This window comes from Carcharhinus amblyrhynchos, unplaced genomic scaffold, assembly GCF_965287045.1.
Source record: "Carcharhinus amblyrhynchos unplaced genomic scaffold, sCarAmb.v2.hapA chromosome_356, whole genome shotgun sequence".
Lineage (NCBI taxonomy): Eukaryota > Metazoa > Chordata > Chondrichthyes > Carcharhiniformes > Carcharhinidae > Carcharhinus > Carcharhinus amblyrhynchos.
The window spans coordinates 122608-143357 of NW_027650096.1; the positions used below are offsets into that span (position 1 = coordinate 122608).

The following is a 20750-nucleotide window of genomic DNA, read 5'->3' on the forward strand; positions in this document are numbered from 1 at the left end:
AACTAGGGATGGGTGATAAATGCTGGCCAGCCAGCGATGCCTCTGGTCGCTACACTCTAGAGCCTGTTCAGGTACACTGAGAGAATTTAGTATGGTTGATGCACCATAACCAGCACATTTTTCGCACTGTGGGAGGAAACTGGAGCATCTGTAGGAAACCCAAGCAGACACGGGGAAAATGTGCAGAATACAAAATGCAAGCTAAGGTATGCTCCAACAGAAATGTGTTTAAAATTTAGTACACACTTCAGTTTACTTCCAGCGCAAATGAACATAAGAATGTAAGAAATAGGAGCAGGAGTAGGCCGTCTAGCCCCTCGAGCCTGCCCCGCCATTCAATAAGATCATGGCTGATCTGAAGTGGATCAGTTCCACTTTCCTGCCTGTTCCCCATAACCCTTGATTCCCTTATCGATTAGAAATCTATCTACCCATGACTTAAACATATTCAATGAAGTAGTCTCCACTGCTTCAGTGGGCAGAGAATTCCGGAGATTCACTACCCTCTGGGAGAAGAAGTTCCTCCTCAACTTTGTTTTAAACTGACCCCCCCTTATTTTGAGGCTGTGCCGTCTAGCTCTGGTTTCCTTTCTAAGTGGAAAGAATCTCTCTACCTCTACCATATCCACCCCTTCATTGTCTTATATGTTTCTATAAGATCTCCCCTCAGCCTTCTAAACTCTAACAAGTAGAGGCCCAGTCTACTCAATTTTTCCTCATAAGCTAACCCCCTCATCTCCAGTATCAGCCTAGTGAACCTTCTCTGTACTCCCTCCAAGGCGAATATATCCTTTTGCAAATAAGGGGACCCTTATGGTGGCACAGTGGTTAGCACCACTGCCTCTCAGCGTCAGGGACCCACCCTGGGTAGGGGGGTGGGGCAGAACGTGCAGACTCTGCACAGACAGTGACCTAAGCTGGTAGTCGAACCCCTGTCCCTGGCGCTGTGAGGCAACGGTGCTAACCACACTGCTGCCCGTAACCTGGTGTTGTGAGACTTGTAACGGTGCCCACCCCAGTCCAACGCTGGCATCTGCACATCATGTCAGCCTTTCAGTTTTGGACTTGAGTGGATGAATGATTCCAGTTTGGTCAATTGTATCCAATCTTGTGAATTGAGCTTCTTGTGGCAACTTTAAAGAAAAGCTTCCCAATTATTCTACAAGTTAAAACTTCCATCTCTAATTATTTTGTGGGAACATGAAAGAAAACTCCTGAAATATCACTTGTAAGAGCATGGAAGGCCATTTCTATTTGCCATTTACTCCATCAACTGATTTCCGAATTTTATTCCAAATGGGCTGAGTGCTCTTGCTGGAGTGCAGTGTTCCTTTTGTGTGTACGCTTATCTCTGTGGCTGCAATGTATGGATTACCACGCTTGCCCTGGAACCGTTCGAGCTCTGAAGCACCACAGATCAACAGATCCAACTCTGCCACTGACCTCTGTGTCCAAGACCCGCGATGTGGAGATGCCGGTGTTGGACTGGGGTAAACAGAGTAAGCAGTCTCTCAACATCAGGTTAAAGTCCAACAGGTTTATTTGGTAGCAAACACCACTAACTTTCAGACCGCTTGCTGCATCTTCGTCAGGTGAGTGGGAATTCTGTTCACAAACAGGGCATATAAAGGCTCAATTTACAAAATATTGGTTGGAATCTGAGTCTTCGCAAGAAATCAAGTCTTACAAGTACAGACAATGGGAGTGGAGAGAGGGTTAAGCACAGGTTAAAGAGATGTGAACTGTATCCAGCCAGGATAGTTAGTGAGGTTTTGCAAGCCTAGGCAAGTTGTGGAGGTTACAGATAGTGTGACATGTACCCAAGATCCCGGTTGAGACCATCCTTGTGTATGCGAGACTTGGCTGTCAGCCTCTGCTCAGCGGCTCTGCGCTGTCATGCGTCGTGAAGGCCGCCTTGGAGAACGTTTACCCGAAGATCAGAGGCCGAATGCCCGTGACTGCTGAAGTGTTCCCCAACAGGAAGAGAACAGTCTTGTCAAGACACACTCCAGAGACCTGAGCCACATGATTTAGGTCGATCCTTGTGCACAGTACTGTTGGTGGCGTCGACCCTGGGATGAGATGCTAAAGCAAGGCTCCATCTGACCCTCGGGTGGAGGTCAAACCCCTCCTCCACCCCCATACCCCATCGCCAGTTATGAAGAAGAAGAGCTGAAGTGTTCAGGTGTCCTGACCCAACATTCATCCCTCAACCAGTCTGACCTGAGAAGAATGGGAGATATCTGGTTTGGCAACTTTTGTTTTTCAATTTTTGTGGGCTACACCCAAACTGGCCTGTGTTTTCACTGCACTGCAATACTGGCCACACTTTGGGAGTACTTCAGTTCTGCAGCCGCGAACAAATCCTTCCTGGGCTGGGAAAAAGGAGAAAATTGGTCGGGACTTCCATTCCTGAAAGCTCACCAGCCATAAGTCAGTGCCTTTGGAAGCTAGCGAGGGAGTTGGAGGCACATAGGAAGTAGACTGTGTGAAGTTTGACGTTGTTATAATTCAGGTCAGAAACTCCAAAGTGTTTTACAAAGTCCGCCTGGATCGCAAGAATTTGACTAGGGTGAGCATGAAATGTTTCACTTACAGTACGATTCAATTGACCCACAAGGGAGCTTTTACCAAAGTTTATTAAAGAATACAGATAGCACATAACAATAACTTTCACCAATTACAAACAAGAATAAAAACAATCATGATATTACTATAAACCTTAACAATACGAAATGTTCCAATCAAACATTCTATAACCATCCCTGCCACAGGTTTAACATAGAAAATACAATTGCTCCCGTGATGCTGGAACTTAGTCCTTTGGCTGAATGCTGCCGTTTTCTTTATACACAGACCAGCTTGAAGTCAGAACAGCTTTCCAAAACACCAAGCAGGGAGAGAGAGTCCATCTATGTACTAGCTAGCAAAACTACCTACAGCAGAATTTTCATTCCAGAAAGGCCAGGAGGCTTGCTACCAGCTAGCCAGTAGAATTTTCAACACCAGAGAGAGAAACACTGCTTTTCAGTCTGATGTCCAAACACCACTTAAACTAAAACAGCAGCCAAATTGGAAATGAAACAACTTCTGTCGTCTGACCTGTCAATCATTCATTCCCCTAATAATGCAAAAGGTCATAACATCTTAGACACTGCATGAGGTCCAGAGTAAAACAACAGGGACGAAGTAGAAAGGATTGAGAGCTTCGTGTTTTTAAGTATCCAGATTACCAACAACCTGTCCTGGTCCCTCCATGCCGCCACTATAGTTAAGAAAGCCCCACCATCACCTTTACGTTCTCAGAAAACTAAGGAAATTTGGCATGTCAGCTACGACTTTCACCAACTTTTACAGATGAACCATAGAAAGCATTCTTTCTGGTTGTATCACAGCTTGGTCTGGGCTCCTGCTCTGCCCAAGACTGCAAGGAACTACAAAAGAATTGTGAATGTCGCCCAGTCCCATCACGCAAACCAGCCTCCCATCCATTGTCTATGCTTCCAGCTGCCTTGGCAAAACAGCCAGCATAATTACACACCCTAGGCATTCTCTCTTCCACCTTCTCTCTTTGGGGAAAGAGATACTAAAGTCTGAGGTCACATACCAACTGACTCCAGAACAGCTGCTTCCCTGCTGCCATCAAGACTTTTGAATGGACCTATCTTGCATTAAAATGATCTTTCTCTGCACCCGAGCTATGACTAACATTCTGCAGTGTCTCCTTTCCTCCTGTATGAACGGTATGCTTTCTGTGTAGAGTGCAAGAAACAATATTTTTCAGTGTATCCCAATACAGGTGACAATAAATCAAATCAAAAATAAACAAAACCCCATTTAAACCATTGAAGTAGCAATGAAAGAACTTTTAACTGACCGACTGGCAACAATGAAATAAAAACCTGCTTCCAACTGCAGAGAACATTTTTTAAAAAAAAAATACATTCCTTAAAGGTACAATCACACCACAACATTGAAGAGCCATGGCTTTTGAGCAGGTGCTGTTTATATTTTCAGGTTTCTATCCGTTTTTATCCTCGTGTCCTTTACAGGAATCTGCTCACTTAGTCCCTGTAGGAAGGAAGTGAATTTGGATGCAAGTTAGTTTTTCTTTTAGCAACTTATCCTTCTGGTTGCAAACAGAGACTGTGCTAACTAAAACTGGAGCTGATCTTCCAATTGTTAAACTCTGGCTGGAGGTGGGCACGGCAGTTTCTTGCCTTGTTAATGAGGTAAGTTGGGTAAATCTCGATTGTATTGCTGCACTTTGATCCAGGAATTAAAATATGTGGCTCACATTTTCTTTGCAGTAAACAGGGTCCATAAGCCTACCGGTGCAGAACTAAGCGATGACTGACTTTTGAGTTGAGCTACAACTGGGCAGCACACTGGGTTAGCACAGCTGCCTCACAGCGTCAGGGACCCGGGTTCGATTGCCAGTTTGAGTCACTGTCCATGTGGAGTCTGTACCTTCTCCCCATGTCTGCGTGGTTTTCCTCCGGGTGCTCCGGTTTCCTCCAAAAGACATGCTAGCTGGGGTGCATTGGCCGTGCTAAATTCTCCCTCAATGTACCCGAACAAGTACCGGATTTTCAAAATAACTTAATTGCAGTGTCAACGTAAGCCTGATTTGTGACACTGATAAATAAACTTTTAAATTTAAAACTGCCCCCCACCCCCAACATCCATCCTCCCCCTAAAATAGAATCACAGAATTGTTAGAGAACAGAATGAGACTATTTGGCCCATCATATCTGCAGCAGCTCTCTGAGCACTCCAAAAATGGTAAGAAGTCTCACAACACACCAGGTTAAAACCCAACAGGTTTATTTGATAGTAAACACCATAAGCTTTCGGAATGCTGTTCCTTCGTCAGGCGACTGACCTAGTGAAGGAACAGTGTTCTGAAAGCTTGTGGCATTTACTATCAAATAAACCTGTTGGACTTTAACCTGGTGTTGTGAGACTTCTTATAGTGTTTACTGCAGTCCAATGCCAGCAGCTCCACATCATCACTCCAGAGATGTGCAGGTTAGGTGGATTGGCCATGCTAAATTGCCCCTTCGTGTCCAAAGATGTGTTGGTTAGGCGGATTGGCTATGCTAAATTGCCCCTTAGTGTCAGGGGTATTAACAGGTTAAATATGTGGGGTTACAGGTATGGGGTCTCGACAGAATTGTAGTCAGTGCAGACTTGTTGGGCCGAATGGCCGCCTCCTGCACTGTGGGTGTTCTGTGATATCTAGTGCCGTTCCATTACCTTTTCCCCAAAACCCATTAACACTTGTTTCTACTCAAATAATCACCTAATTTCCCCTGAAATCTTACATTGAACAACAGTTGTGTAGCCTTTCTGAATTGGCACACAAGTAGCTTCTTGTGTGCTGTAGGAAGGTGAGCGGCTCACACGTGCACACAAACGCACCTTCCCTCAGCATGTTTAGGGAATGATAATTTGGGAACCACACTTCCAAGATAATTTACAGGAGATGGCACCAATTTACCGAAGCTCCTTCGACAGCACCTTCCAAGTCCACGACCGCTTTGGCATAGAAGGACAAGGGTGGCAGATACATGGAGAACACCACCATCTGCTAGTTCCTCCTCCAAGCCACGCACCCACCCTGACTTGGAAATATATCAGCCGTTCCTTCACTGTGGCTGGGGTCAAAATCCTGGAATTTCCTCCTTAACAGCACTGTGGGTCAACCCACAGCATGTGGACTGCAGCGATTCAAGAAGGCAGCTCACCACCACCTTCTCAAGGAGCACCTAGGGATGGGCAATAAATGCTGGCACAGCCAGCAATGCCCATGTCCCACAAACGAGTAAAGGAAAACATCGAATGTTATGCTGTAGACTCTTTGATCTCACGAAAGGGGAAATGGGACTGAAATCTTGTTTAACTTTTATGTTCTGTTGCTACATCCTCAGCTAGTCTGTGACTGATCTTGTCAGATTTTGCTGTTTTTCTGTCTACAGTCAGCCCAGGGGTCGGCCAAGCACCCGCGCTCGCAGTGACATCAGCCGCTTCCTCCGCGGCGCAACTCAACAGTGGCCTGAAGGCCCCCCTTCAGAAGCCTTCTCCAGTTCCTCCCAATCCCCTGGCAAGCATCCTGTCCAAGGTCGAACTCACTCCAGAGAGCATCCTGTCAGCGCTCAGCAAGACACAGGGGCCCTCTGCTCCGGCTCTGCAAGGTACAGAACCCAGCCCCTGACTCTCTGCCCACAGCAGACAGCCCCGACAGGAGCTGGGGCTTCTTTGTAATACAGTACGTAAATGATTTGGAGGAAAATGTGGGTGGCTGACTTGCAGATGATACGGAAATTGGGATAGTGAGGAGGATTGTCAGAGGATACAGCAGGATATAAATCGGCTGGAGACCTGGGCCGAAAGATGGAATTTACTCTGGACAAATGTGAGGTGATGCAATTTGGGAAGGTCTCCTGCAGAAGGGAAGTATACAGTAAATGGTAGAGCCCTTAGAAATATTAGCATGCAGAAGGATCTGGGTGTGCGGATCCACAGTTCCCTAAAGGTGGGCAACTCAGGTGGACAAGATGGTCGGGAAAACATATGGCATGCTGGCCTTCATTGGTCAGGGTGTTGAGTACAGGAATTGGAAAATCATGTTGCAGCTGTTATCAGAGACTGCAATTGGAGTATTGTGTACAATTCTGGTCACCACACTACCGGAAGGATGGTGATGCATTGGAAAGAGTGCAGAAGAGATTTACCAGGATATTGCCTGGTTTGGAGGATACGGGTTATGAAGAAAGGTTGAGCAAACTTGGATTGTTTTCACTGGAGCATCAGAGGATGAGGGGGGACTTGATAGAGGTTTACAAGATTGACAGGTTTGAGTAGAATGGATAGTCTTTTTTCCAGGGTCGAAGGATCAATTATTCAGGGGGGCATAGATTGAGAGAGAGAGGAGGAAAGTTTTGTGAGGGGTAGGCTTTTCACACAGAGGGTGGTGAATACCTGGAACGAGCTGCCGGAAGAGGTGGTGGAAGCAGAATGTATAGTAGCATTCAAAAGGCATTGGGATAGGTACATGGATAGGCAGGGAATAGAAGGATAGGGACTACGTACAGACAAGGAAATATTAGAGAGGCATGTGTGTCAGCACAGATTTGGTGGGCCGAAGGGCCTGTTCCTGTGCTATACTGTTCTTTGACTTGGCACCCAAGTGTCTCAGATTGGTAACTTCAGACCCAGGGCCACCTGTAGATGATTCCATCAAAGCTTCAGATACCATCCTATGCCTCAGTGCTCCTTTTCCTGCTTTTAATTCATCTGTTACTCCAAATCTTCAATGAACACTGTCTTTTACCCTCAACTTTGGGCAGCACAGTGGTTAGCACTGCTGCGTCAAAGCGCCAGGGACACAAGTTCGATTCCCGGCTTGGTTACCATGACTCTGTGCGGAGTCTGCATGTTCTCCCTGTGTCTGCGTGGGTTTCCTTCAGGTGATCTGGTTTCCTTCCGCAGTCTGAAAGGCATGCTGGTTATGCTAAATTCTCCCTTAGTTTACCCAAACAGTTGCCGGAGTTTGGCAACTTGGGGATTTTCATAGTAACTTCATTCCAGTGTTAATGTAAGCCTACTTGTGAGACAAAGCTTTTAAAAAGCCCCCTTTGTCCATCATTCCTCTGCTCATTGATATAGACTGGGTCCTTAAGCACCAATGTCCAATTTTTACATCCTAATCCACGTACTGGAACTACTCCAATCCCCATCTTTTCTAGCCCTACAACCCTTTCAGTACTGTGTACGGTTCTGGTCAGCCTATTACAGAAAGGATATTATTAAAATAGAATGCAAAAGAGGTTTACTAGGATGCTACCGGGACTTAATGGTTTGAGTTATAAGGAGAGACTGGATAGACTGGGACTTTTTTCTTCTGGTGTGTAGGAGGCTGAGGGGTGATCTTATTTTATAGGCCTCTATAGTGAGGGACAACAGATCAGCTCGATAGTCAATATCCTTTCCCAAAAGTAAGGGAGTCTAAAACTAGAGGGCATGGGTTTAAGGTGAGAGGGGAGAGATACAAAAGGGTCCAGAGGGGCAATTTTTTCACACAGAGGGTGGTGAGTGCCTGGAACAAGCTGCCAGAGGTAGTAGTAGAGGCGGGTACAATTTTGTCTTTTGAAAAGCATTTGGACAGTTACATGGGTAAGATGGGTATAGAGGGATATGGGCCGAAAGTGGGCACTTGGGGATTAGCTTAGGTGTTTAGAAAAAAGAGGGGGCATGGACAAGTTGGGCCAAAGGGCCTGTTTCCATGCTGTAAACCTCTGACTCTAATTCCATGCTGCTCCAATTCTGGTCACTTGTCCATCTCTGACTCCCCTCATTCAATCAATGACTGCGTATGCCCTGAGTTCTGGTGTTTAACCACCTCCCTTCTGATTTAGCCCCTTAAAAAATCCAGCTCAGCATTTACTGCCCATCCCTACTTGAACTGAGGAAGAAGTCTGACAACACCAGGTTAAAGTCCAGCAGATTTATTTGGAATCACGAGCTTTCGGAATGCCGCTCCTTCCTCAGGCGAGTGAGGAACACCTGATGAAGCAGCAGCGCTCCGAAACCTTGTGGTTCCAGATAAATCTGTTGAGCTTTAACCTGGTGTTGAGAGACTTCTTACTGTGTTTACCCCAGACCAACGCCGGCGGCATCGCCACATCATGGTTATTTGAACTGAGCTAGGCCATTTCAGAGCCAGCTGAGTATGCAGGCCAGACCAGGTAAGGACAGCAGGTTCCCTTCCCTAAAGAGCATTAGTGAACCTGATGGGTTTTTCCGACAGTCAGCAATCACCATTAAACTTCTGATTCCGCGTGGCGGGATTTGAACCTGGATCCCCCAGAGATTACCTTGGGTCTATGGATTACTAGTCTGGGGGCAATACCACTATGTCACTGTCTATCGACCTATCTTTTTGACCGAACTCTTTCTTATTCCTTTTTGTTTTGGTTCAATCTGCTCCTCTGAAGCGCCTTGGACATTCTACGCTGTATAAATGAACCCCGTGGTCTTTAAACCCTTTCAAGCCCTCTGATTTTCCAGTCCTCCCACTGATAGCGCGGTTTCCAAACCACTCTTGAAGACACCTTTCCCTACCTTCAAACCCTCCTTGAAGCTTTCTGAGAAGCCTCAAAGTGTGTCCTCAGAATCTAGCCCCACCCGTCCTTCTGCAGCATCCTGGATGTTTATGCTCTGGTAGAGTTAACAAAAAAAGATACAAAAGTCTGAGGTCACGTACCAACCGACTCAAGAATAGCTTCTTCCCTGCAGCTGTCAGACTTCTGAATGGACCTACCTCGCATTAAGTAGTCTATACCCTAGCTATGACTGTAATACTACATTCTGCACCCTCTCCTTCTCTATGAACAGTATGCTGTGTCTGTATAGTGTGCAAGAAATAATACTTTTCACTGTATCCCAATACATGTGACAATAAATCAAATCAAAAGGTCTTTCTCTGCACCCTAGCTGTGACTGTAACACTACCTTCTCCTCCCTCTCCTTCCTTCTCTGTGTACGGTATGCTTTGCCTAGCATGCAAGATACAGTACCTTTCACTGTATCCCAATCCATGGTGACACAGTGGCTTAGTTCTGCTGCCTCCCAGCGCCAGGGACCTGGGTTCAATTCCCAGCTTGGGTCACTGTCTGTGGGGAATCTGCATGTTCTCCGTGCACGTTCTCAGCGTGGGTTTCCTCCGGATGCTCCAGTTACTTCCCACAGTCAGAAAGATGTGCGAGTTAGGTAGGTTGGCCATGCTAAATTGACCCTTAGTGTCAGGGGGACTAACTGAGGTAAATATATGGGGTTACAGGGATAGGGCCTGGGTGGGATTTTGGTTGATGCAGACCCGATGGGCCGAATGGCCATCTCCTGCACTGTAGGGATTCTGTGTGACAGATCAAATTAAAAGGTGCTGTCTAACCGTATAAAGGGTGTAATTTTTTAGGAACAGAATTGCTTACTTGCTTTGGAGCAGATGGAAAGGTTTATAATTAGTCTGTGGGTCTGCACATAAAAGAAATGTACTGAAATGTTCTTGTTTTTTTCCCTCCCCGTCCCCCTCCTGCTTTAGGTCTCTCATCGTTGCTCCAGAGTGTGACAGGAAATGCTTCTGTCACCTGCAGCAGTGCAGCTCCAAACCTCTCTACCCCAGCAGTGACAAATGTCACCAGTCCCATGGATAAAAGTGTTCCCATAATTAATGCCAGCACCCAGTCCTTAATCCAAGGGCTTATTGGATGCTCCCCGAACTCGCCGGCATCCGAAGTTTCCTCTGGCTCTTCGGTGAACTCAGCCCCAGTAAATCACAGCCCCGCCCTGTCCAGTGCAAGCCTGAAGGCACCAGCCAACACTACAGTGCTCGAGAGCTCCCTCCGCGGCGGTGCTCCCGGACCGAGGGGCAGCGCGACCGGCCAGAAGCCGTCCGCTGAGCCAGTGGCTGCTGAGACGGAGCCGGAGCCTCCCTCGCCGTCCAGCTTGGAGCTGAAGATCCACAACTTCCTGAAGATCAACCCAGGCTTCAAGGCCTTGGACCTCAACATCCCCCTCCTGAGCAACCTGGGCTCCGGCGACTCCAAGAGCCTCCTGCCGACATCAGAAGGCAGCCGTCACCCCGCCATGCTGGACAACCAGGACGGCACGCCAGTGAGGGACGAGCGAGGGGGGACCCCAACCCAGGACGAGATCATGGACAAGCCGGCCACCCCGGGTGCGATTGACCCTATGTCTTTGCTATCCAAGTTGATCAGCCCACCCTCCTCTTCGAACAGCAGCACCATATCCCCGCCGCTGTCCCTCCAGCAAAGCCGAGATCCCAGCTACCCGGAGCTTTCCAACGCAGTGCCTTCTTACCAAAGCAACGCTTCGTACGGCCGAGGCAGGAGCCCATTCCCTTCCTCCTTCAAACCCTCAGAGATGTGGGAGGACTCTTCCCCCTCCAGAGATTCCCCTCGGGAGCCGTTCTATTCGGGTGAATCCTGCACCGATTTTGACTACGCCGGCCCGCCGCCTCCTTCCGTTTCAGGCCTGGGGAAGCAGCCCCCCAAATCCATCCTCAAACCCAATAAGGCAGCAGACCAGAGCCCCAACGAGTACCAGTCCATTTCCACCAGCTACAGCCGGCTGAAGTCGGTCTTCTCCAAGCCTGTGAAATCCATCCTCAAGAAGCAGGAAGCCTATGGCAGTAGGCCAAGCGGTGGCCGGGGCTACGGGGAGGACGATCAGGGTGCCGAGCACGAGAGCCTGCCTTCCCCTGGCCAAAATAGTCAGTTCTTCCTCCCCGAGTCCAACAACATCTTACTGCAGCCCGCCTTCTCCGATCTATCCCGGGCCGGGCCGCTTCAGAAGGCCTTTTCCGACTCTCTGTGCCCGGCCCCTTCCCGGGAGCCGCCTTCCTCGCAGAGCGCCGGCCCCTTCAGCCGCTCCGCCACCCTGGAGAAAGCTGTGTCGCTGGGCTCTCCTGTCTCCACCACCTCCACCATCGAGTTTAAAAATATGCTGAAGAACGCGTCCCGTCGGCCCACCGACGACAAGCCTCTGGAAAGCCCCATCAGCCCCGCCCCAGCGGGGGGCTTGGGCGAGAAGGGCAACCTCTCGGCCTTTGGCCAGTCCGGGATTGCAGAGGGCGCGGAGGAAGAGCAGCACTGCATCGAGACTCGCATTTCTACGTCCGACCTGTCCGAGAGCATTGAGGAGAAAGGAGCCCCCATCGAGACGCTGGGCTCCAGCACCCCGTCTGCCGGGAGGCTAATGTTTGGAGAGCCCATTCAGACGCTGGACTCCAGTCGGGGCTCAGGCAGGGGCAATATGAGCCATGGCAGGGGGGGCTCCAGGAGCAGCTGGTTTGACCAGAGCGAGAGCATCTCGGACTTTGAGGATGAGTCCTCCTCTCTTGATGTCTCCGAGATGACTCAAGGCGTCCCTCCCAGCTTTCGCAGCCAGTTCGAAGAGCACAGACTCCAGTTCCCTGACACTTCAGCCAGCTTCCGAAGCAACAGCTTTACTGCCCCCTTCGAGAGGCAGACACAACAGATTGGCTTGCCCCCTGGGGCCTTGCACGATCACATTGGCCCACCGCCGGGGCCCCCGCCGGACCACGTGCTTGCCCCGTGCCCCCCGCAGGATCACATCGGACCTCCCCCCTTGCGAGATATTGGATTGCCGCCTGTGCCCCCCCGCGACCACCTGAGCCTGCCCCCCGGCCCGCCTCCCGTCTCTCACGATCACTTAGGACCCCCTGGCCCGCCGCAGGAGCATGTGGGGGTCTCGTCGGCCTCTCTGCGAGACCATGCTTCCTTCTCTGGCGGTCCTCAGGACCACAGTGGCCCGCCCCCGGGTTCCGCCCATGAGCAGATTGGGCCGCCTCCCGGAAGCTCTGACCACATCGGGCCGCCCTCCGGCCCTCCACCACCTGACCGCTTCGGACCCGGCCTGCCCCCTGTCCCCCCTCCGAGAGACCATCTCGGACCCCCACCCTTGGATCACCTGGGGCCCCCACCCGGGCCCCCTGTGCCACCTCCCGGCCCCCCTCCGCGCGACCACCTTGTCCCGCCGCCCGGGCCTCCCCCCATTCCCCCTCCCGGGCCACCGCCTGGCCCACCCCCGCGGGATGTCCTCGTCCCGCCTCCTGGCCCCCCTCCCAGGGATCCGCTTGTCCCACCACCTGTCCCCCCTCCGCAGGACGTCCTCGGTCCGCTACCTGGATCTCCGAGGGACCTCCTGGGCCCGTTAGCCGGCCCCCCCAGAGAACTACTTGGCTTGCTCTCATGCCCTCCGAGAGACTTCCTGGGCTTATCTAACAGACCTCCGATGCAGAGGGGTCTCAGGGATTACTACAGTCATCCCTTCGCGCCCCAGCGGGACTACAGTAACCCTGGCAGGTTCTTCCAGAGAGACTTCAGAGGGTCCTTCCGGCCTCGGGAATCCTTCCAGAGCGGGAAACGGCCTGGCCTGCCATTTGGAAGCCCCCCCTATTCCACAGCTCCAAAACGACCGTACATGCCTCCTCGGTACTGAACAGAAAAGCCCACAGACAAAAGTGAATGTTGGATACTGGGGATTACACTTCTCATCTCTTGACCCTCCCTCACCGAGCAACTCCTGTGGTCATAGCAGCAAAGGTTCGGCGTGGTGCTTTTTAGGTCATCGATATGTTGTTTTTTTTTTTGGTGTCCTTGTCTGTTCTCTTTCCCTCAACCCCCTAGCTTTGTCTCCCAGTCTTCCACCCACCCTCTCCAAGGCTTGACCTGCTATGCTAGGTCAAAGATTGTGTATGTGTGTGTGTACGCGTGTGTGTGTGTGTGTGTGTGTCTCTCTAAGGTTATCTTTTCACTACAGTGTCATTGCTAAACTACCACCCCAAACCATGTCCACCCAAAAAGGAGCTCAAGTGCTGCATAGAAATCTTTCTCGGAGCTAGAGGAATCATTTTACTTTTGCACAAAATCTTTTATACCGATGCAAAAATTGTCATAAATAGTCTTAAGATGCTGTGGCTTCTGTCCGGACCTTTTCGCTTTTTTGTTTTGTTCTTAATTTTTTTTTTGTACCAGTTGTGGAGGAAAAAATGTGGTTAAATGCAAATGTCATGTGTCGTCATTGAAAGTTTCCTCACCCCCCCCCCCCCCCCGAATGTCAGTGCCCGATTTGGAGAAACCTGGACGTGATGGTTGCCTCCTGAGTTGGCGCTGCTTGCGCACCTTGCGAGCGCAGGGTGACTTCAGCGAGGCCAGTGTGTGTGGGGCAGCGGAGAGGTGGCGCAGTGGGTCAGCCCTGCTGCCTCACGCGCCAGGGACCCGGGTTCGATTCCTGGCTTGGGTTGAGTGTTGGTGTGGAGTCCGTACGTTCTCCCCCCACCTCACTCCATGCCTGCACCATCTCTCCCCATGTCTCTGTTTGGGTTTTCTCTGGCTGCTCCAGTTTCGTCCCACAGCCCTAAAGGCGAGTTGGTTTTAGGATGCATTGGCCGTGCTAAATTCTCCCTCGATGTAACCCGAACAGGTGCCAGAGTGTGGCGACTAGGTAACTTCATTGCGATGTTAATATAAGCCTGCTTGTGGCACTTACACTTATGTTTACAACCCATTCCCTGCACAGCAGGAGTTGTTCCTTGTGCCAATACCCCCTTTATCCCCAAATCCCACACATGAACACGTGTAATTTCAACCTCTTTGCTGGAATCGATCCCTGGCTTCGATTTTGTTGTAGCAAGTTTTTCTTTCTAAAACAAAAATTGTGTAACCTCCCCCCCCCCCCCCCCCCCCCCCCACCACCTTCCCCTAATCCTTTCCCTCACTTGTTTCCCCGCACCATTGTACATTTTTTCTCCACAGCAGCTTCTTCAGCCGTCAGCATGTAGTGTCTTCACCACGTCAGTTCCCCGTGCTGCTCCCTTAAGGTGCCGAGGAGGAGGAGGCCAGCTTCGGATGTCCTGCTGGCCCTTCCCCACGGTGGAAGATAGTTCCACCTACCAGCCTCTGGCTGACTCCACCTCCCCAAGACTCCAAAAGCAATGAAGGAAAGAAGACGAGCCGTGGGCAGGACTGAAAACGTGTAGACTGCTCCGTGGCGTGGTTCTAACTTGAATGGGATGTTTCTAATTGCAGTGTAGTTTTAAAAAAAAAATTGCTTTGTTTCACCAAAAGAAAACTCCCTGGAATAAACTTTCCTCGGGCTTTGTGTAACAGACTGCATGACCAGTGATACGCTAGGATGGCTGTATGAGAGGCAATTTTGTCCGCTTGTTAGCAGTATTTGGTTAGTACTGTTCCAAGACTACTCATCAGCCATTAAGCTACCTAGTGTGTTTCTGATTTGCTCTCTCTTTCTCTCCTCTCTCTGGCTCGTTACTGTACCAGTCACTGTTCTGTCAAACTTGACCTTGAGGTGGGTGAGTAGGACAACACTGATTCTCTTAATAGGAGGAGGGAGGGAAAGAGTGAGTTGGGGTTGGGGAGGAGGGAGAGTTGGGGTTGGGGGGGAGGGATGGAAGGAGGGAGAGTTGGGGTTGGGGGGGAGGGATGGAAGGAGGGAGAGTTGGGGTTGAGGGGGAGGGATGGAAGGAGGGAGAGTTGGGGTTGGGGGGGAGGGATGGAAGGAGGGAGAGTTGGGGTTGGGGGGGAGGGATGGAAGGAGGGAGAGTTGGGGTTGGGGGGAGGGATGGAAGGAGGGAGAGTTGGGGTTGGGGGGAGGGATGGAAGGAGGGAGAGTTGGGGTTGGGGGGGAAGGATGGAGAGTTGGGGTTGGGGGGGAGGGTGGGAAGGAGAGAGTGAGTGGGGGTTTGGGGGCGAGGGAGGGCAGGAGACTGAGTTGGGATTGAGGGGGCGAGGGAGGGCAGGAGACTGAGTTGGGTTTGAGGGGGCGAGGGAAGGGGGAAAATACATCGAGCAGTGACTGGAACAGTTTCTTTTAATGACCAGTCTGTTTCAGGGATCTTTTGCTTTGTTCAACTTGAAGGTGACTTGAGAAGAATTAGATTGAATTGAGATGGATTCGACGTAACCAGATTTGGATTTATAACAGTCTAGTTCGCACGGATATCGCATTAGCAACTTGAGTTTTGACTTTTTTTGGAAAACTATATCAATACATGGATGTGCATATACACACACACATACACACACACACACACATTTGCCAACACACTGTTCCTCTGGTTACTCACAGCTGAATTGTATAATGTATGTAGCAAGGATGGAGGGAGGTGGGGGGAGTGGTTTAAAAAAAAACTTTTTTTATGAATTCTACACACGATAGACATAAAAGTTGGATGCAGTGTGAAGTTTTAAGCTGTGAAGATTCCCCTCAAGTTGTGTGACTAGAGCTAAGTTGCACAACTGCTGATCTATCTATCTCTCTCTGTCTACTCTCTCTCGCCACTTGCTGTTTGTACAGGTGGATGGAACTTCACCGGAGGGCGAGGGTAACTTTATAGATCCTGTAGTTTCCAAAACACCATACTTCTGTAAATATGTCATCTAGTTAAATGCATTTAGATTGAGATGTCTTCACCATCTGTGTTGAAAATAGAACAACTGAGTGAAAATTTTGCTTGCTTTTAAGAGGAACCTGAAATGCTTTTGAAAATGATCTGTAATTACTTTAATAAAAAAAAACTAGTCTAATGTTTTTTTTGGAGATGACTAAGGATTTGGCTGCAAGCAATGAACCTTGAGTGTCATTTAAGTGGGGACAAGGGGGCTGTGAAATCTATGTATACATTTTGCTTTTGTCTGTGTTTGACTCCAGCATTGTAGAATTCTTTTCCTGCCTAATGTACCGATGATCTATTAAAATTGAGCCGTTCCCATCTTAAAAGCAGCAGCCCTGACCCAAGAGGTGATTTGCAGCCTCGCCTTGACTTGGAATATGCCAACGTCCATTGGTCATTTCTCGATTGAGTCTGGGTCGCTGCTTCACCGGCCGACAGTACAGCGGGCAGTTAGAAAGCAAATTTTAAAAAATGTCGCTGCCCTCAGTTGGTCATGTGCTGGTGGAACAAGGCTTGGCCAGCTGTCATGGAGCGAGCCTCTTGGGCTGTGCCAAGCATGTAGTTCAGACGCTCAGTAGGGATTGTCCGCCAGCTGCATTTAATAAGCTTAGAAACACAAAACTGCAAAACAGAGTCTTAAATAACAAAGAGAAAGGAAGGTCAAGGCTTGAGGCTTTCAGCACCGCTGCGATTGCTTTGTGGGCTACTGTTTGTGGCCATATATTTGCATCACTGTTGAATCACTAGTGGTCCTGTCTGTTTTTTGGGGGTGGGTGGTGGGAGGGGGTTGGGAGTTCTCAACTGACCTGCCTCGGGTTAGAGGGGGTGGTATAATCATTGTGGGGCAGCACAGTGGTTAGCACTGCTGCCTCATAGCGTCGATTCCCGGCTTGGGTCACTGTCTGCATGGAGTCTGCACGTTCTCCCCGTGTCTGTGCGGGTTACCTCCGGGCGCTCCTGTTTCCTCCCACATTCTGAAAGATGTGCTGGTTAGGATGCATTGACCCGCACGGGTGTCGGAGCCTGGCGAATTTCACAGTAACTTCATTGCGGTGTTAATGTAAGCCTTATTTGTGATGAATAAACATTTTATTTATTCTTTTAAACTTTATTTGAAGGAACTCATGACCATGCAGGAACATCCTTGTGCTTACACTGCTCACAACAGTTGAGACCAAGGATGGTGGGTGGGATGCTGCTGACTAGGCAGGAGTTGGGGGCCTTTTATGGGTTATTTCCGAAACGCCAGATGTGATTTTGTTTTTTCCCGTCCTGAAGCCTAAACCTGTAACGTGTTTCCCATGAGGTGTGACTTGTTGGCCACGCTTGCATGCCTCTGCAAGGTATCGCATACATCTAAATAATGTACAATATGCCACTGAGAGTTTTGGCAAGAAGGAACAAGTTACATGGAACAAAGCTCCACCGTTTGCCTTTTATGCTTGACTCTGCTACAGTATTGAGAATACCTAACTGACTAATGCCTTTCCAAGGAGCCAGCGTGAAACTCATTAAGAAGGGATCGCTTTGCCATTTTCCTTAAGTCTTTTGACTGGCTTCTTGAAAAATGTGCTCACACCACAATTATTTTCAGCAGAATGTTCATGTGCCATCTGTTTCTGCTGGCAAAAGGGTTGGCTCCCACTTTTGTTGGCATTCCTTTCCAACTGTGTACCCAAAGCTGCATAAAGTCTGCTTTAGGTGCTTGTTAACCTTGCTGATGGATGTCTGTGAACGCTTCGGCAAGGTGGGGGGGCTTCCGGGGGTACAAGGGGGGTTCGACTCCTTGTACCCTACTGTCTCAGATGGTGGCATTCTCGTGTGTAACTTGATTTCCCTTGCCCCGTCCCAATTTCTCTTTCTAACTTTGGGTTTTTTTTAAAAATCCCTTATCAATGCAATCGATGATCAGCCAGCAAGGTCTGCAGATGATCCAGTGCCAACTCATTGTTGCCTGCCTAGATCTTCAACTTGATGTTTGGGATCTCTGTCCACAGGAGACCAGTGATCTATAGTTTGGACTCTGTTTTTGACTGCCCACCACACCAGCCCTCCCCACTGCACCCCATTCCCCCACTCAACCATGTATTCACTTCCAATGACTAACTTGGCATACCTGCTTCATGTACACATTTTTGTCTTGGCCTCTTGCTCTGGCTTTAGTACGGATTGCCCTGTGTCCAGGAGGCTTTAATTTGGGACACCACTGATCTTTTGTGACTCATAATGAAAGAAGACCTAGTACTCAGTGGATTTCTTTGACACTGCTCCAATTCGGATCCTGTCTCATCCATCAGCTGTTGCGTATTCCTTTATCTTGTAATTCAGTTTGTGTCTATCTATGCCCTGTTTGTGAACCGAACTCTCCACTCACTGATGAAGGAGCAGCTGCTCTGAAAGCTCGTGCTCCCAAATAAGCCTATTGGACTTTAACCTGGTGATGTGAGACTACTAACTGTGCCTACCCCAGTCCAACACCAGCAACTCCACATCATCACTTCCTTTAAAACTTGCACATTTAAGTTGGAGTGTACAGGGTCACAAAATTATTGCAAGTTACCTGTTCACCCTATGTGACCTTATCAGAGATTGGTTGTCTACGTTTGTATTCTGAGAATACAGGTTTACGCAACAGTCCATATTGGAGGAATTCACTAATTGTGAATTTCAGGTTGCTTCGTAATGCCTTTGATAATAGGCTCTCACGTTGTCCAGACTTGTTTAGTCTTTTGAAGGAGATTGAAAAGCATTTTGAGATTAAGTTTGCATCTTTCACCTTGGCCACAGCAATTCACAAGAGTGCTGCAATTCTGAGTTAACTTCACGTCTGTGTAGTAGCCTGTTCTGGCTGAACTTTGGAAAGAGGCTTAGGAAACTGCTTAATCAGAGCTTTGTCCTCGAGTTTTTACTAGTGCGTGTGAATAAGTTTTGGGTGGTAGATGCGCCCACTTTATTTCTGGAGATCCTCTTAAATTTTCCAAATGGATGTTCTTTTACTTTGTATTTGAAAAGATCTTCAAAACCGGACTGAGCATTCGCAATCAACAGCCAAGATTTGTTGGGGGGGCATGGAAGGTTAATGCAAGTTACTTGATCTTGTGACACCAACATGCGTGTGGTTGAAAATTCGTAGCCTCTATTGGTACTTTCTGTAGGAGCCACAGAATGTATAGCCTGAGAAGCAATGGCCCCCCTCAAAAGCTTTCTGACTGGAGGTTGATAAGGGTTTGTTTTGAGATTCTTGCACCAACCCTGCCTGTACATGAGCCACATGATTTTCACCAAATTCCATTTCAATTAAAGGTTGCTTTTTTTAGAAACAACCCAGCCATGCAAGGAAACAGAAAATTAGAAAAGATGGCTGATGAAGGGCTGGCAAACTCCTGCAACTTTTAACACTCCAAGGAGTCCTTCTAACTATTCCTTATGACTTCTCTGCCTGTGAAAAAGAGTTGGTGTTCCCTCCAATTTGTGGAGATGTCGGTCAGGATAGGAACAATAAGAAGTATCAGAGCACCAGGTTAAAGTCCAATGGTGGTGTGAGATTTCATACAAGTCCTCCAACTTGTGCAGCTTTTGCCAAGAGAATGAAGGAATTAGTTAAAACCCTTGAAACTTAACCCTACTTGGCAGAAGTCCGATCTCTTGTCTCATCATGTCGGCAAGTGTCTTCCTTTTTCTGCGCTTGAGGGATATACCAGCAGCTGTTCATAACCTTTACTGGTACACTCGATCCTGTAGGTGTCATTGGCACATTGCCTTGGCCTTTTACAAGGGTGTGTTGTCGAATCATATCTTAAAAATAACTCAAATCGATAGACAAGTCCTACCAGTAACATCCAAGGGGAATCCCCTGTTACAAAGTGAATGGCGTGTGACTTGTGGTGACTTGCAGTTCTAAGTTCATTTTGCATCTGTGGAGTCACCTCTCCTAGCTGACCTTCAGACAGAGCCATCGAAAACAAGCTCAGAAAACGGGTTGGTCGATTGATCTTGGACCCTGTACCAAAATAATAAAGAGAAACCTCCACAAGAGTGTGAAAATTCAGGTATTCCTTGCCTTACAAGGATCAGACAAGCCAAATCTGCTTTTAACTTGGGCTGCTATTATATCCCTCTGTGGCCATTAGTTAAATCCATCTTTGGTGGCTTTTAACTTCAGAACCACTGAGGTGGCACCGTGGGTTAGCACTGCTGCTTACCCCAGTCCAATGCTGGGATCTCCACGTCATGGCCTCACCGCCAGGGACCCGGGTTCGATTATTGGCTTGGGTCAGAAGTAACTGCGGAGTTTGCACATTCTCCCCATGTCTGTGTAGGTTTCCTCCAAAGATGTGCGGGTTAGGTGGGTTGGCAATGCTAAATTGCCCTTTGGTGTCCAAAATTGTGCAGGATAGGGGAATGGCCATGCTAAATTGCCCCTTAGTGCCCAAAGATGTGCAGACTAGGTGGATTGCCCAAGCTAAATTGCCCCTTAGTGTCCAAAGATCTGTAGGTTAGGAGGATTGGCCATGGCAACTTGCCCCTTAGTATCAAGTTAGGGTAATTGCATGGGGTTATGGAGATAGGACCTGGGTGGAATTGTGGCCAGTGGGCCAAATGGCCTCCTTTTGCACTGTAAGATTCTGAGATTCACTTTGAAGTAGCAGTGATTGCTACATTTAAGTTTGTTGTTTTTAAGAAAAAGCATGTTCCTGCCAGATGGAATAGTGAGCTATGAAATTTTAAT

At 48.7% G+C, this 20750-nt stretch overlaps 1 protein-coding gene across 1 annotated transcript in view; it reads left to right on the forward strand.

Annotated features, from left to right (window-relative positions):
* Positions 1 to 14256, forward strand: part of LOC145339236 (regulation of nuclear pre-mRNA domain-containing protein 2-like) — a 96061-nt gene extending 81805 nt beyond the window's left edge. The window contains 2 exon segments of the mRNA XM_080183637.1: positions 5982 to 6197; positions 10106 to 14256. Of these exon segments, the coding sequence (XP_080039763.1) occupies positions 5982 to 6197; positions 10106 to 13047 (3158 nt within the window). The 3' untranslated portion in view covers positions 13048 to 14256.
* The last annotated feature ends 6494 nt before the right edge of the window (positions 14257 to 20750 follow it).